At 33.1% G+C, this 15,317-nt stretch overlaps 1 protein-coding gene across 9 annotated transcripts in view; it reads right to left on the reverse strand.

The window, feature by feature from the left end:
* The window catches only part of MDGA2 (MAM domain containing glycosylphosphatidylinositol anchor 2), an 837,423-nt gene that overhangs the window by 41,029 nt on the left and 781,077 nt on the right, over positions 1–15,317 (reverse strand). For all 9 annotated transcript variants that reach the window (XR_014841441.1, XR_014841443.1, XR_014841412.1 and 6 more), the window contains 3 exons: positions 12,147–12,167; positions 6,384–6,539; positions 5,497–5,655 (listed from right to left, as the gene is read on the reverse strand). Coding sequence is in view for 6 of the 9 variants with exons in the window: in XM_021074079.2 (XP_020929738.1) it covers positions 5,497–5,655; positions 6,384–6,539; positions 12,147–12,167 (336 nt within the window). In the remaining 3 variants the exon portion in view is untranslated. The remainder of the gene's footprint in view (positions 1–5,496; positions 5,656–6,383; positions 6,540–12,146; positions 12,168–15,317) is intronic.

A 15,317-nucleotide genomic window follows, 5' to 3' on the forward strand; every position in this document is an offset into this window, starting at 1 on the left:
AATTAAGTAGAAGTTAGGAGATGTCACTCCAGAGTTCAGGTCTTGGGCATGCATTTGCTCTCTCTCATGGCCTGCTTGTTCTAGAGGAAGCCTGTTGCCATGAGGCAGTCCTATAGAGATGTACACATGGTACAAAATTGAGAGTGGCCTCTGGCCAACAGCCAGCAAGAAATCAATATCCTTAATCCAACACCTGTGAGAGAGTGAGGCCTGCCAAAAAAACAAGTGAGGGGGCTTAGAAGGGTATCATTCCCAATGGAAGTCTTCCAGTTAAACTGTAGTTCTACTTGACAGCTTGTCTGCAACCTCACGAGAGACCTTGAGCTACAGGCACTGAGCCAAGCTATATCCATACTCCTGACCCACAGAAAATGTAAGATAATAAATATTTGTTATTTTAAGCTACAGGATCTGTTTAGCAGATGAATGAGTGTCTCAGAAAAATTTTTGCAAAGACGGGAGGGTTTAGTTACAGGCAGTATCTCTCTAATGAGGTAGCTCATCTAGCAAAATTGACCAGGCAATGTCTGGAAAAGATACTTTTCCTAGATTTTAGTAAGCATGATTGTACCCTGCTGAGAGGGGACCCAAGTGACAGACTTAATACCTGCAACCTTCAACCATCTGAAGAAGTGGAGAAATGCCACAGGTAGCAACATGGTAAATGTTTGAGAACATTGAAGAAATGGAGAACTGCTTCTTTCTGAAATAATTAGGAAAAAATATAGTAGAAGTCGAGTGGACAGTCACTGACACTAAAGCACACAAGAATAACAATTGTGAAGTTATATCCTGCTACCTTGCCAAATTCGTGGATGAGCTCTAACAGTTTTCTGGTAGAGTCTTTAGGATTCTCTAGGCATAGTATCATGTCATCTGCAAATAGAATAGTCGCAGGATACAAAATTAACAATGAAAGATCAGAAAGAGAAATTAGGGAGCAATCCCATTTACTATCACATCCAAAAGAATAAAATACCTAGGAGTAAACCTACCTAAAGAGACAAAAGACCTGTACTCTGAAAACTATAAGACACTGATAAAAGAAATCAAAGATGACACAAATAGATGGAAAGATATAACATGCTCTTGGATTGGAAGAGTTAATATTATCAAAATGACTATACTACCCAAGGCAATCTACAGATTCAATGCAATCCCTATCAAATTACCAAGGACATTTTTCACAGAACTCCAACAAAATATTTTAAAGTTTGCTTGGAAGCACAAAAGACCCAGAATAGCCAAAGACATCCTGAAAAAGAAAAATGGAGCTGGAGGAATCAGGCTCCCAGACTTCAGACTACACTACAAAGAAACAATCATCAAAACCATATGGTACTGGCAAAAAGACAGAAATAAAGATCAGTAGAACAGGATAGAAAGCCCAGAATTAAACCCACATACCTACAGCCTACTCATCTGTGACAAAGGAGGCAAGAATATACAATGGAGAAAGGACAGCTTGTTCAATAAGTGGTGCTGGGAAAACTGGACAGCCACATGGAAAAGAATGAAATTAGAACACTCCCTAACACCATAGACAAATATAAACTCCAAATGGATTAAAGACCTAGATATGAGACCAGACACTATAAAACTCCTAGAGGAAAACATAGGCCAAACATCTCTGACATAAACGACAGCAACATCTTCTCAGATCCACCTCTCAGAGTATTGACAATAAAAACAAAAATAAACAAATGGGACCTAATCAAACTTCAAAGTTTCTGCACAGCAAAGGAAACCCTAAACAACACAAAAAGACAACACACAGAATGGGAGAAAATCTTTGCAAATGCATCGATTGACAAGGGATTAACTCCAAAATTTAGAAACACCTTCTGCAGCTCAATACCCAAAAAGCAAACAACCCCATCAAAAAATGGGCAGAAGATCTAGACAGACAGTTCTCCAAAGAAGACATACAGATGGCTGAGAAACTCATGAAAAGATGTTCAACATCACTCATTACTAGAGAGTTGCAAATCAAAACCACTATGAAGTACCACCTTACACCCACTAGAATGACCATCATCAAAAAGTCGACAAACAATAAGTGCTGGAGAGGGTGTGCAGAAAAAGGAACCCTAGTACACTGTTGGTGGGATTGTCAATTGGTGCAACCACTGTGGAAAACAGGATGGAGTGTCCTCAGAAAACTAAAAATAGAACTCCCATTTGACCACTCCTGGGCATCTACCCAGAGAAAGCCATGACTCGCAAAGACACATGTACTCCAATGTTCACTGAAGCACTCTATACAATAACCAAGACATGGAAACAACCTAAATGTCCATCGACAGAGGAATGGATCAAGATGGTGTGGTATATATACACAATGGAATATTACTCAGCTATTAAAATGAACCAAATACCAGCATTTTTAGCAACATGGATGGACCTAGACATTATCATGCTAAGTGAAGTCAGCCATACAATGAGACATCAACATCAAATGCTTTCACTGACATGTGGAATCCTAAAAAAGGACATAATGCACTTCTTTGAAGAACAGATGCTGACTCACAGACACTGAAAAACTTATGGTCTCTGGAGGAGACAGTTTAGGGGGTGGGAGTTGTGCTTTGTTGTGGGATGTAAATCCTGTGAAATTGGACTGTGATGATTATTATACAACTACAGATGTGATAAATTCATTTGAGTAATAAAAACAAATTGTGAAGTTAAAAATATGTTTAAATTATCTTGGGTCTCAGTATAAATATGGAGAAAATTTTCAAGGGATCTTTAAGGAATCCAGCCTCATAAATAAGGTAAATATATATCTTACTTATTAAAGTAATTAAAAATATTGATTTTAGAATATTTTTTTTTTGTCTTAGAGCCACACCCATGGCATATGGAGGTTCCCAGGCTAGGGGTCGAATTGGAACCTTAGCTGCTGGACTATACCACAGCCATAACAACACCAGATCTGAGTCTTGTGTGACCTATACCAGAGCTCATGGTAACACCAGATCCTTAACCCACTGAGTGATGCCGGGGATCAAGTCTGCTTCTTTATGGATACTGGTCAGATTCGTTTCTGCTGAGCCATGACAGGAACTCTTGATCTTGGAATTATTTAAAAACTGATTAATAATATGCCTGTCTTTCCAAGGTAAATTGGAAGAAAAGAAAAAAAGTCCATGAGATCTATTCAAAATAGAGAGCGAGGATAATCATACATGATCAACTATAGGGATGAATTGAGCTAATCCTGCCTTTGTGATAAGGGAGTAATCTTTCAATGAATAAGATGGTTTGACAACTGTGTGGAGATTTATGTCCTTTCACAATTTAGGGCATAGTGAACTCATGATTACTCCATAGCTTTCTAACTTCTTTTCCAATCTATATTCTGTTTTTCAATGATTTTTGCCACTCCTATAAGATTTCTTTTCCAAATATCACAGATCCCACTATGCTCATTGTCTGCACAAAATCTAACCCCCCCCCCCGATTAATACATAGCTAAAACTTTTCATGACATTTCAATAGGTCTCCCTGCAAATGGTGAAGTAGGCAGGCTATGTGTCCAGCTTTTGAGCTTGCTATTATGATTTCATTCTTATTAGTTACGATATGATGGGCATGGTAATTAAAATTCTCTGTATTTTAGTTTCCTTAGCTATAAAAGGATAACAATTTTAATGAGCACAAATATTTATTGTGAAAATGAAGAGAAATAATCCATCATGTTTTAGGAATACTGCCCTGGTCCATTATGAGTACTTCCTAAATATTAGCTATTATGTTATTATTGTTCATATTGCTACTCTTTGAAATTCAAAATAACCTAAGATTATAAATGTCTACCATCTGATAGAAGATTTTATATACATTATCTAATTTAACTTGAACTATAAATTTCTGAAATAGGAATTATTATTCCCATTTTACAGATGAGGAGGCCAAGACCCAGACATTTTAAGTGACTTCTCTGAATTCTCACAGTGACTGACTGCTACAGCCAGGTTCCCACCTGGATTTTCTGACTTCATGTTTAGGACACATTTTACTGCACAGGAATAATTATTTCTGGGATTGTCATCTATTACTCCACTGTGAAGAATACTGGTTAATGATGCTGGCTATGAGTTTGAATGCCAGCATAACCAGTTACTTGTAATTCATACAAACTCTTTGAGGTTCAGTTTTCTCCACTGCACAGGATGGATAGTGATGCTCATTTTTATGAAGATATTAAGAGGACTGTTTCACTTCAGTAAGTACAGTAGCTGGTATATATCATGTAAACAATTTTATTAATTTATAAATTAATATATATTTATATTTTTACTTTTATTGATCTATGTTAAGGTGCTTAATGTTATCCTAACATCCTGCATTTTTTTTATCATTAGTACCTTACTCTTCACTGTGCTCATCTCTGTCTATTGAAAATGTACCCCTCTTTCACAGGGAAATATTTCCCTTTGCCCTGAAGTCTGCCTTATTTGACAAATAGACAGAGATCCACAGTTCCTTGCCAAGCTCTGTGGAACTGGGTATGCTTCACCATTTAGAATTCGGTCTTATTTTAAAAAGTTAAAAGAATATTTGTCTTATATATTATGTGCTGTCACCTGGAAAGATCTGGAACAGAATCCTGTAATTAAACACAGTAATATTTTGGCTGCAAATAATACAAATGTTCACACCATTTGGATAAATAAAGACTTTACCTATGTTCATATCAGTTTAGGCCATATATTCTAAGATGTAGGGTAGCATGTGCTGCCAGACAATTAAAATAAAAAAAAAATATGTTCTGTTTTGTTGATTTTAGCATTGCACATAAAGAATTGAGGCCTGTATGAATTCCTCCCACCCTGACCCACCCCCCTCACAGTTTTGTTAGGTTCTTTCTTGATGTTATGCTGTATTCTATTTAGCACGGTTGTGTATTTACTCATCTCAGTCTCTGTTTTTCTTAAGGTCTCTAAGGGCAAGGAGTATGTCTGTGTGTCTCCATCTTTGTATGTTTTTTCAGAATCAAGTATGTTCTTAAATCCTACTAGGTATATTGGGCATACTTTATAAACAAAATATCACACTAATATTCTAAATGTGTAGATAATGCTAAGAGGACTTGTCTTCCAAATATTGCAATATTTCTTTTCATGATTGATGGTTACCATGCACTGAGTCATTGTTCAAACAAATTTCTTTGGAAGGAAACAGTATAAATTATACTGTTATCATTCCTAAGATCTCATAAAGCACTTAACCAATTGATGGTCTGCCTGAACTATGATTCCAGAAGAGATAGGTAAAATTTCAAATTCGAATTCTAATCTAAATTTGGGAAATTAGGACATGAAGGGGGAATATTCTTAGCATCTTATTTTGTAATTTGCAGTTAAGCCATTTACAAGTCAATGATAAGACTCTTTGGCTAAAATTGATTTCATGCTATATGTTTGTGAACCTTTTTCTTCTTAGTAATGATTTACTTTAGAAGAAATATAGTAAATATTTCCATCTTACCTATATGTTGTCCATACATGTGATAAAAGAAGCTGAAACAATACGCAGTGTTCGTGGGTCCATAAGGGTTTTTGGGTGCTATGCTGAAAACAGGGCTAAGAAGTCGTGCCTTTTCTCCTTCTAATCTGGGTCGAGATGTTTCAATGTACATATAAAAGCCTTTAAAAAAGACAAAATAAAATGTTTAAAGACATTATTATTAGGTGACATAAAATTCAAAATCACCAAGAAGTCTTAGAGTTTTCATACAAAGCAAACATTACTAGGATGGTCTGCATCTCATTTATTAAATCTGTATAGGCAGGAGTTCCTGTCATGGCTCAGAAGGTTAAGAACCCAACATAGTGTTTGTGAGGATGCAGTTTGATCCTTGGTCTTGCTCAGTGGGTTAACAATATGGCCTTGCTGCAGTAGGTCACAGATCTGGCATTGTCATTGCTGTGGCATAGGCCAGCAGCTGCAGTCCCAATTCCACTCCTGGCCCAGGAATTTCCATATGATTCAGGTGCAGCAGTAAAAGAAAAAGAAGAGAAAAAAAATCTGTAGAGGCATAACATAATATAAAGAATAAATAATCTATAGAGCTAAAGATAAAATTGCTGAAAATGTACAAAAGACTGAGACAAAATTAGAATTTTAGACTTGAATTAAAAAAAAAATTCCTAATCTCTCAATTATATATGCCAGTGAGTTCTAAGAGAAAATTAATGACGACCAACTTTGGCTGTATCTGAATTATTGATACAGTACATCAAAAATTTCATGTTTTATTCCAAAATCTTCCAATCTATAGCTAAACATTCTCCTGTATTTCATATTAACGGCGTACCTAAAAGTCTAAGGCTAGGGTAAGATTGTTATGAACACAGCATTTCATACCCTCATACCTTCTTTGGAGCCGCTACGGTCAGCGTTAGGTCCAGTATTTGGAGTATATTTTGTATTTCTTGTTGCAGTACTTTGCTTTGTCCAGTCAAAATTATCTGTATCATCTTGGGTGAACAAGCAAATGTTACCATCCTCAAATCCACAGTGAAATTCTCCTGTTAACGAATTTTAATTAAGGTAATTGAATTTAATTAAATGAATACAAACATTGCAATATTCTAAATTAAAACATTATAAACCAATAATAATTCAAGATTGCAATCACTTACAAGATCACAACTAAACAAAAACTATTTCAATTTTAATGAAAACAAAAAATAAGCTTGATATATAAATCAGTCTCTTACCTAATAATTTAAACTCAAACAATTTCCTCTGAAATATCCAGATAATTGAAATTAAAGAATATAATTCATGCCTGAATTATGGCTGAAGAATTTCCTCAATTTTCATTTTTCGAGTATAGGATCAATCTAAACAAAACTATCAATTAGAAAAGCATCATTATTATTAATTTACCTGACAGCACTTTAATGTTGTATACCTTGATGTTATAATTTTTCACACCATGTCTGGAGACAATTTCACATATACCCATTTATACAAATGGAAGTTTAATTAGGGGAAGATAATGGCAAATTATTTTTTTTAAAGTAGCTATCTTTCATACTTTATTTAAATTTGGATTTGCCAGATGCTTCAAATTCACTAGAAATGAAATAATGAAAAGACTTTATGAAGACCCTGTGGAAGGACTGGGATTTCTTGGCTGCCTGCCACATGCTGATTTCAGACACAAATTCAAAGAGAGTTTTATTGAAGCCCCTGAAATGAGGGTGTAGTTATGTTTCTAGGTATCAAAGGATTTTGTTAGTGGGATACATATTGCTTGAAATATCAGAGTAAATAGTGGAGATTATAAACTCCTCTAGATACAACATTAAAATAATCCTTAATTTAAAAAAATAAACACAGTTTATATTATTTCATTTAAAATTGTAAGAACTCTATGAAAAAACAGTAGAACTAACTCATCAGGCTCACGATGGAGAAAGCTTTGGCAAACTTCAGCTAGTAAATAATGAAGTCAAGACTGAGTACAGGAAGTACTCAGAACAGAAACGAATCCAACTAGGAACCATGAGGTTGCGAGTTTGATCCCTGGCCTCACTCAGTGGGTTAGGGATCCGCCGTTGCCGTGAGCTATGGTGTAGGTCGCAGATGCAGCTCAGCTCATGCGTTGCTGTGGCTGTGGCGTAGGTGGGCAGCTGTAGCTCAGATTTGACCCCTAGCCTGAGAACTTCCATATGCTATGTGTGTGGCCCTAAAAAGACAAAAGACCAAAAAAAAAAAAAAAAAAAAAAAAAGACAAAGTCCCTGGAATTCATAAAAGTATAAATATCTAAATAATAGAGACTCCCATCCCCCCCACTCCCCACAATGGGTTACGCTGATCAGATATCTCTGGGAGTAGAGCCCTTGATGTTGAGATGATGCCCCTGAATTAATCTGTGTGCTTTTGTCCACTAACAATGAACTATCAGAAAATGAAATTAAGAAAAATCTCAATTTAAGTGGCATCAAAAAAATCAAAACACTTAATAATAAACTTTGCCAAAGAGATGAAAGAAATTGTACACTGAAAAATACAAAACATTGATGAAAGAAATTAAAGGATGCACAAACAAATGGAAAGACATCTTGTGTTCTTGTATTGGAAGAATTAACATTGTTATAATCTCCATACTACCCAAAGTGATCTATAGATTCACTTCTATCCCTATGAAAATCCTTGCGGCATTATTTTCGTAGAGTTAGAAAACAATTCTGGAGTTCCCGTCGTGGCGCAGTGGTTAACGAATCCGACTAGGAACCATGAGGTTGCGGGTTCGGTCCCTGCCCTTGCTCAGTGGGTTAACGATCCGGCGTTGCCGTGAGCTGTGGTGTAGGTTGCAGACGCGGCTCGGATCCCGCGTTGCTGTGGCTCTGGCGTAGGCCGGTGGCTACAGCTCCGATTTGACCCCTAGCCTGGGAACCTCCATATGCCGCGAGAGCGGCCCAAGAAATAGCAAAAAGACAAAAAAAAAAAAAAAAAAAAAAAAAAAAATGTTTAAAAAAAAAAAAAAAAAAAAAAAAAAAAAAAGAAAACAATTCTGAAAATTCATATGAAACCACTAAATACTTCAAACTGCCAACACAATTATGAGGAGGAAGAATGCTGGAGACCTCACACTTAACTGATTTTAAAATATACTGCAATGCTACAATAATCAAAGGAGTATAGTACTTGTGTTCTATTGGGAAGGTAAATTGGTATAGCTATTACGGAAAGTGGTAGAAAGGTTCCTGAAAAAAAAAAATCTAATATAGAACTACCATATTATCCAGGAATCCCTTCTGTAAGTATAACCCAAAGGAAATGAAGTCAGTACCTCAAAGAGATACGTGCACTCCCATGTTCACTGCAGTATTATTCTCAACAGAAAAGATGTGGGAACAACCTAAGAGTCCACTGAAGGATGGATAGATAAAGGAATGATGGCAGACATATATAATGCAACATTATTAGGCTTTAAAAATGATTATCCTGACATTTGCAATAACAGAGATGAACCTGGAGTACAATGTGGTACTCTTGACAACTAATCATCTTTCTTTTCAGTAAAGCATTTCAATCAAAAGATTTTAAACACAAACAAAAAACTTCTAAACATAAAATACTCTTCTAAATTTAACACTGAGTACAAATTCAAGATTTAAGATTGAGTCTAATGAAGAGCCTAACTATGACAAAATTTCATAAACTTATTCTATATAAATACTTTGGAAGTAGCTATTTAGGATAAATACATTAAGTGATGAAATGTGAAAGAGCATTTAAGAATAATTTGATTTGTTGCCACAATACAAAGTTGCATATCACATTTATTATCATATTAAATGTAAGATATTCTCTAGTATATTCCTGAAATCATTTTATCTTATTAAGATGTTTCAAACTATCATTTATGTCTAAGCCAACATATATTCAAACCATTTTGAAACTTTATTATCAAAACAATAATTTTTTTTGAAAGAAATATTGCTAAATAGTATTTTAAGAATTCATTATGTATAATCATAAACATCATGTAAGAAGTGAGATTTGATAGCATTTTCTTCATTTCAAGAAATAATTTAGAATCATAATGGAAATAATGTTTTTAATTTCATTTTTTTCTCAGTTAGATTTTCCCCTCCCTGAACTGCTTAATTTTCATTTTTTTTTCAACTTCATTAACAATATCATTACTGGTAAGGTATCTTTTAATGATCTGTGGAGAATAAATAGTAAGTAAGTTGTAACTAGTTGAAATATTATAGCAAGATCACAGTAACAGAAAACAAGTTTGCCAGGGGCTGGGGTGCAGGGAGGCTTGACTAGAAAGCAAGATAGGTAAAATTTAGGGGTGGTGAAACTTTGTGGTGATGGTTATAAGACTGTACAAATTGGTCAACATTTCTTATGGAAATGTATACAAAATAAGTTGAATTTTTTTGTATGTAAATTATACCTGGAAAATAAATGGCAAAAATTAAAATATAGCATTTAAAAAAAAGACCTCAGGTAAAAGTAGTCTGAGGCAAAGAAAAATCAACTTTACATAGCAAAAATCAAAAATAAAACATGACCCTCTTTTACAGATTGGCCTATTTTCCTCCTTTACTAAATAAGAGCCTGAATCAATAGCAAGTGGATTTGTTTGATGAAGCATTTTTCTTATATGAGTTTTGGCCCATTGACAACAATGAGAGTTAAAGAAATCAATTAATAAGAAAAAAAGTATGTGACTGTCAATAACATTAAAATAACTTCTTTAGATAACAAAGAGAAGTGATTATGTAATGTTTACTTTTTTCCTAAACAATTCTCATATTCTACCATATGGACTACTCAGGAAAAAAATCCCAAACTGCACAGTCAATGGAAATTTTTGGTATAAAGAGGTGTGCTGGGAATTACTTTAAAAATAGAAAATTCAATGCATTGTTTGGATTTGCATTTTACTGTATATAAAATGCTTGCTGAGGAAGAGAAGTTGGTAACTATGACCTAAAGGACCCAAGCTTTTAAAGGAAGCATTTAAATTCAATTAATGTTATCCATCTTTATAGCACACTTCTGGCTTCTGTAACTTTTGAACATTGTACACCAGACATACTGAGTGTTGCTCAGTTATCGTGTATGTGAACATGACCTTCTTTTCGATGACAGACAAGTTTTTCCTTACCTTCTTCATTTGAGGGGCCTCTATTCAGCTTTCAGGATCTAGCTTAAATATCATCTTTTCTATATCATCTAATTCTATCTTTCTCAGTTGCCATAAAATAATGGTTCTTATCATATTGGACTGAGGTCAGTTAACAAACACTCCCTCCCATAAATATGTGTGCATTTTGTTCAGTAGATAGACTGTTCAAAATCTTTTTCTTGAATTGAAATATTTGTCAATTTTCCCTTGTATTTAGTTTTAATTTTTTCGTGACAACTGTTTCAAATATTTCTATTGAATGTGTAATAAGAGAACTTACTTCAATTATAATCAATATAGTAATTAAATAGCAATAATATCCTGGGTAGAAGCCAGGGAGAATTTGATTTATGCAATTAATTAGTCTTAAAACTGTCATGTATTTGTTCTGTTAACAAATAAGCATTGAATACCTGCTAAAAATGAGATGCTGTGATAGACGCAAAGATAGTGAGATGTAGAGAGAAATTAGAAACATATTGAGTGCTTAAGTATCTTATTGTCTACTGGAAAATAGAAAATGAAAAATAGCTTCCATATAAATAAAGATAAATTGTTATGAAAATCGAAAGAAGGAATACTTAGTGGAAGAAGAAGCATTTGTGATAAACATATGAAAAATGAAACTCAGAGTTGATAATATCCACAATAAAGGGGCATTGTGATGACTAAATGAACTTCTATGCAATGAAGCAAGATGCGAACAATAAAAATCTAGAAAAAAATTTGGATATGCAGATGTGGAGTAAAAGAGGATCTTTAGTAGGAAATACAGCAAGAACAGAGTTATGTAGTTTGGTCTTTGTTATATAGTCAGTTCAAGGCCATTGCAGAAAAGAGAATACAGTAAAATGAGAAAAAAGATTTGGACAGATTCTTCACTAAGTATAGGAAATCGAGAATATTGTATGACTAGGAATAAGAGTGCAAAGGTGGCTCTTCCTTCTTTTGTTAAAGAACAATATATTGCTAGACACAAAATAGGAGATAAAAATCAATTCTTCATTTCAAAATGAAATATTATCAAATGGATGGTGATCAGATTATCCTCTTCTTCATATAAGATTGGAATATAGAATAATGATCCATGAAAAATCTTAATTAAAACTTTCAAATACCAACTTTTTAAGTAAATATCATATTTCATGAGTGGAACATAGAAATAAAATAATGAAAATTAGAGAAACTTAAATACTGGTAATATAAAAAATCAACAATGCCAGAAGAGAAACAAATGTTAAACAGGTTTGGGAAAATGACTGCATATTTAGGAAAAGTCAATTATCAATATAAAACACCCATATCCATTGAAATGTATAATTTACACTTAATGCCAATTTAACTGTTTCTAAGATATTTCATTTTAACCCAAATGAGAACATTTGCTAAATAATCTTTGCATGTTTATGCATGTTCTATTTTTCCTAATTTTTAAATACAGTTCCATTTTTAAAGTGAAAATATACTTACTCAAATGAGGATTAACAGGAGCTATAAGAAAAACAAAAAAAAAAATAGTATTAGCATGGCTCGAATGTCTTTAAAAAATAAAATTCTAATCTCATAGTTCCTTACCAAAACTTAATGATCTGCCCCATTGTGGCCACAGAGAATTATATCTGCAATCTATTTTGTTCTAGAGGATTGAATAGAATCTACTTTGGAGCTCAGCAATAAAAGTACCCGAAAGATCAATGCTAAATAGCACGTGGGATTTGTTCATGTTTCAAGGAATGGTGTTTCTGATCTTTTATATCCTAACTAGTGCTAAACAAAACCAAGAAATCAAAACTGAGGCTGACAGTAGGCCAACCTATAATCCAGATGTTTTAGCAATGAATGCAATTATCCTACAGAGATTGTACTTTCTTTTTTTTCTTGCCCTTATCTACTTCTAGTGAAAAAACATAATAAATATGAAAAAAGCAATTCTCATATCATATCATTATATGTGTCCCAAAACAAACAACTGTTTTGATGTTGCTTTGTTTAATTACACACACACGCACACATAGTTTTCAAATGATAAGCAATATATTTGCATTTTTATGTACTGGAAGAAATATTTATCTCAAAATACTAATCGTGTTTACAGTGCAAGTGCTGACTGATTTCTATCTGAAGTGAAATAAGTACTTTACATTTTACTTACAACAAAAATATATCTAACCTAAGAGGCAAAGTGGTGTCTGTTTATATTGATTAGGCATTTATCATACTGCAAGAAAATCCGTTACGGATGAAAGAAAGCATTATTGCAGCCACCCAAGATTACAATGGGCAGTTAATCTAACCTCCAGAAGTTTGTCTACTTTCTTCTTAATCCTAGTGTTTGCCATTAACCATTTTTGTTAAACTTGGATATACTATTAAAGTATGATAGTTAAAAATGCACAAAACATGTTCATATATAATTGTTACATTTCATACTCTAGGATCAATTTTAACAAAGTGATTGGTTTTTTGATCAATTACTTTCTACTGTGTTTACATAAAAAAGATAGACTAGTCCAATTATTTTAATTGTTCTGATTCTGCATTCTCCAGGGCAAATTATGAAATAATAACATAGAGAAGGGACTATACATTTACTAGTTGCACTGAAGTGGAGAAAAAAAAATCTACTTTCTTGTAAGACATAAGTATTTTTTAATTTGAAAAATACTTATTAAAATTAAAATTATTTCATAATTAAAATTTAAGATTACAAGTTTTTCTATATTTTTTGAAAGAAGTATCTTTGAATTATAATGTAATTATAAGAAATGTCACATATACATATAACATCTGACCAGACTGAATTTTTGAGACTTCTCCTACAATATTTTAGTCACCAAATTGACTATAAACATCACAATTAACCTAGTGAAAATTTGCTATTCAAAATTCAAAATACTGCAGTGGGTCTATTTTTCTTCTTTCAATTGAACTTGAAAGTCTAATATCTTATAGATGCCTTGATACCTGATATGCTGATACATGATATACTAAAGTATGCTTTACCTAAATCCATAATATATAAAAGTAATTTTTAACTAAAATGTTTGAAATTTTAATAAGCATACCTACTAATATAAAGAAAACTAAAGTTGAAACTAAACATGATGTCTATTTTCCAGATTTATTTTTCATTTCAGTTTGCTACCTCAGAGTTTTCAATAAGAACTATAGAGCTTGTGAAGATTTTTTTCTATACATTCATAAGACAATTTTTAATAATTTCTAAACTTAGGCAAGAGGTAATGATTCTCTGTCATGGAATCGTGAGCCCTAACTCTAGAGAGTGAGTCTGATTAACTCTGCAGGACACTGAAACTTTCTGAGTCTTAATATCTTCATCTTTTAAAAGAATGGATATTAATATATGGTTTCCGATGCTTCTAAATATTACATAGTCTACAGTTTTACAACTTGGGGCAGGGAGCATAGATATTAGTTAGGAAGAGATCATTCATGTTTTATTAAACATATGACACTAAAACTTGAGAAAAATATACTGGGATGTTATCTAGTTGTTGTTTGATGGAATTATGAAGGTGATTATAGAATAACAATTGTAATTCTGTACTAATATTTATAACACTCACCAGAAAAATAAACATTTTTAAGAGAGTTATATTTAAGAAAAGATGCCCAATGAGTCTAATGCTTTTACATTGATCTTCTATGAATATTCTACTCTACATTACATATCTTAATTTTTTAATGAAAATTGAATATATCGTGTACAATGTACACTCTGATGAGGAGAGTGAAGAAAAGACTTCACATGAAAAACAACCTTAATGAGTTTTTAATAATTTCATTTTGTTTTTTACTTTTGATAGTATTCACTATTTTTCCCTCTTAAGTAGGAAAGTATACTTAATGCTAAACAGGATGGAGAACTTCACATGCAAAAAACAAAAAAAAACAAATTCCATTATCTTTTTAACTCAAGCCCTAAAAATCAATAATTAACAGAATAATATTCCATTGAAGTAATGAAACATTTTGCCAGTGATTTACTGAACCTTGAAAGATACATTGATGATTTTTGAGCTAGTCACTGAATATAACTGAAAAAATACACATAAATTCAAAAGACAAAATCTGTGAGGTATATATTAAATTAATATAAAAGGCATACAAATAGGAAGAGAAGAGGTAAAACTGTCACTGTATGCAGATGGCATGATGCTATACATAGAAAACCCTAAGGACTCAACCCAGAAAGTACTTGAACTGATCAACAAATTCAGCAAAGTAGCAGGATATAAGATTAACATTCAGAAATCAGATGCATTTCTGTATACTAACAATGAAATAGTAGAAAAGGAATTAAAAAATTGCACCCCAAAAAATCAGATACCTGGAAATACACCTGACCAAGGACGTGAAAGACTTATATGCTGAGAACTATAAAACATTCATCAAGAAAATTAAAGAGGGTGCAAAGAAATGGAAAAATATTCCACGCTCCTGGATTGGAAAAATTAATATTGTAAAAATGACCATATTATCCAAAGCAATCAACAGATTCAATGCAATCCATATCAAATTACCCATGACATTTTTCACAGAACTAGAACAAACAATCCAAAAATTTATGTGGAACCACAAAAGACCAGAATTGCCAAAGCAATCCTAAGGAACAAAAAA

The sequence above is a fragment of the Sus scrofa genome, chromosome 1 (genome assembly GCF_054392235.1).
Source record: "Sus scrofa isolate SSC_HxYL_T2T_F1_AM1 chromosome 1, Sscrofa_HxYL_maternal_Yorkshire_Landrace_v2.0, whole genome shotgun sequence".
Lineage (NCBI taxonomy): Eukaryota > Metazoa > Chordata > Mammalia > Artiodactyla > Suidae > Sus > Sus scrofa.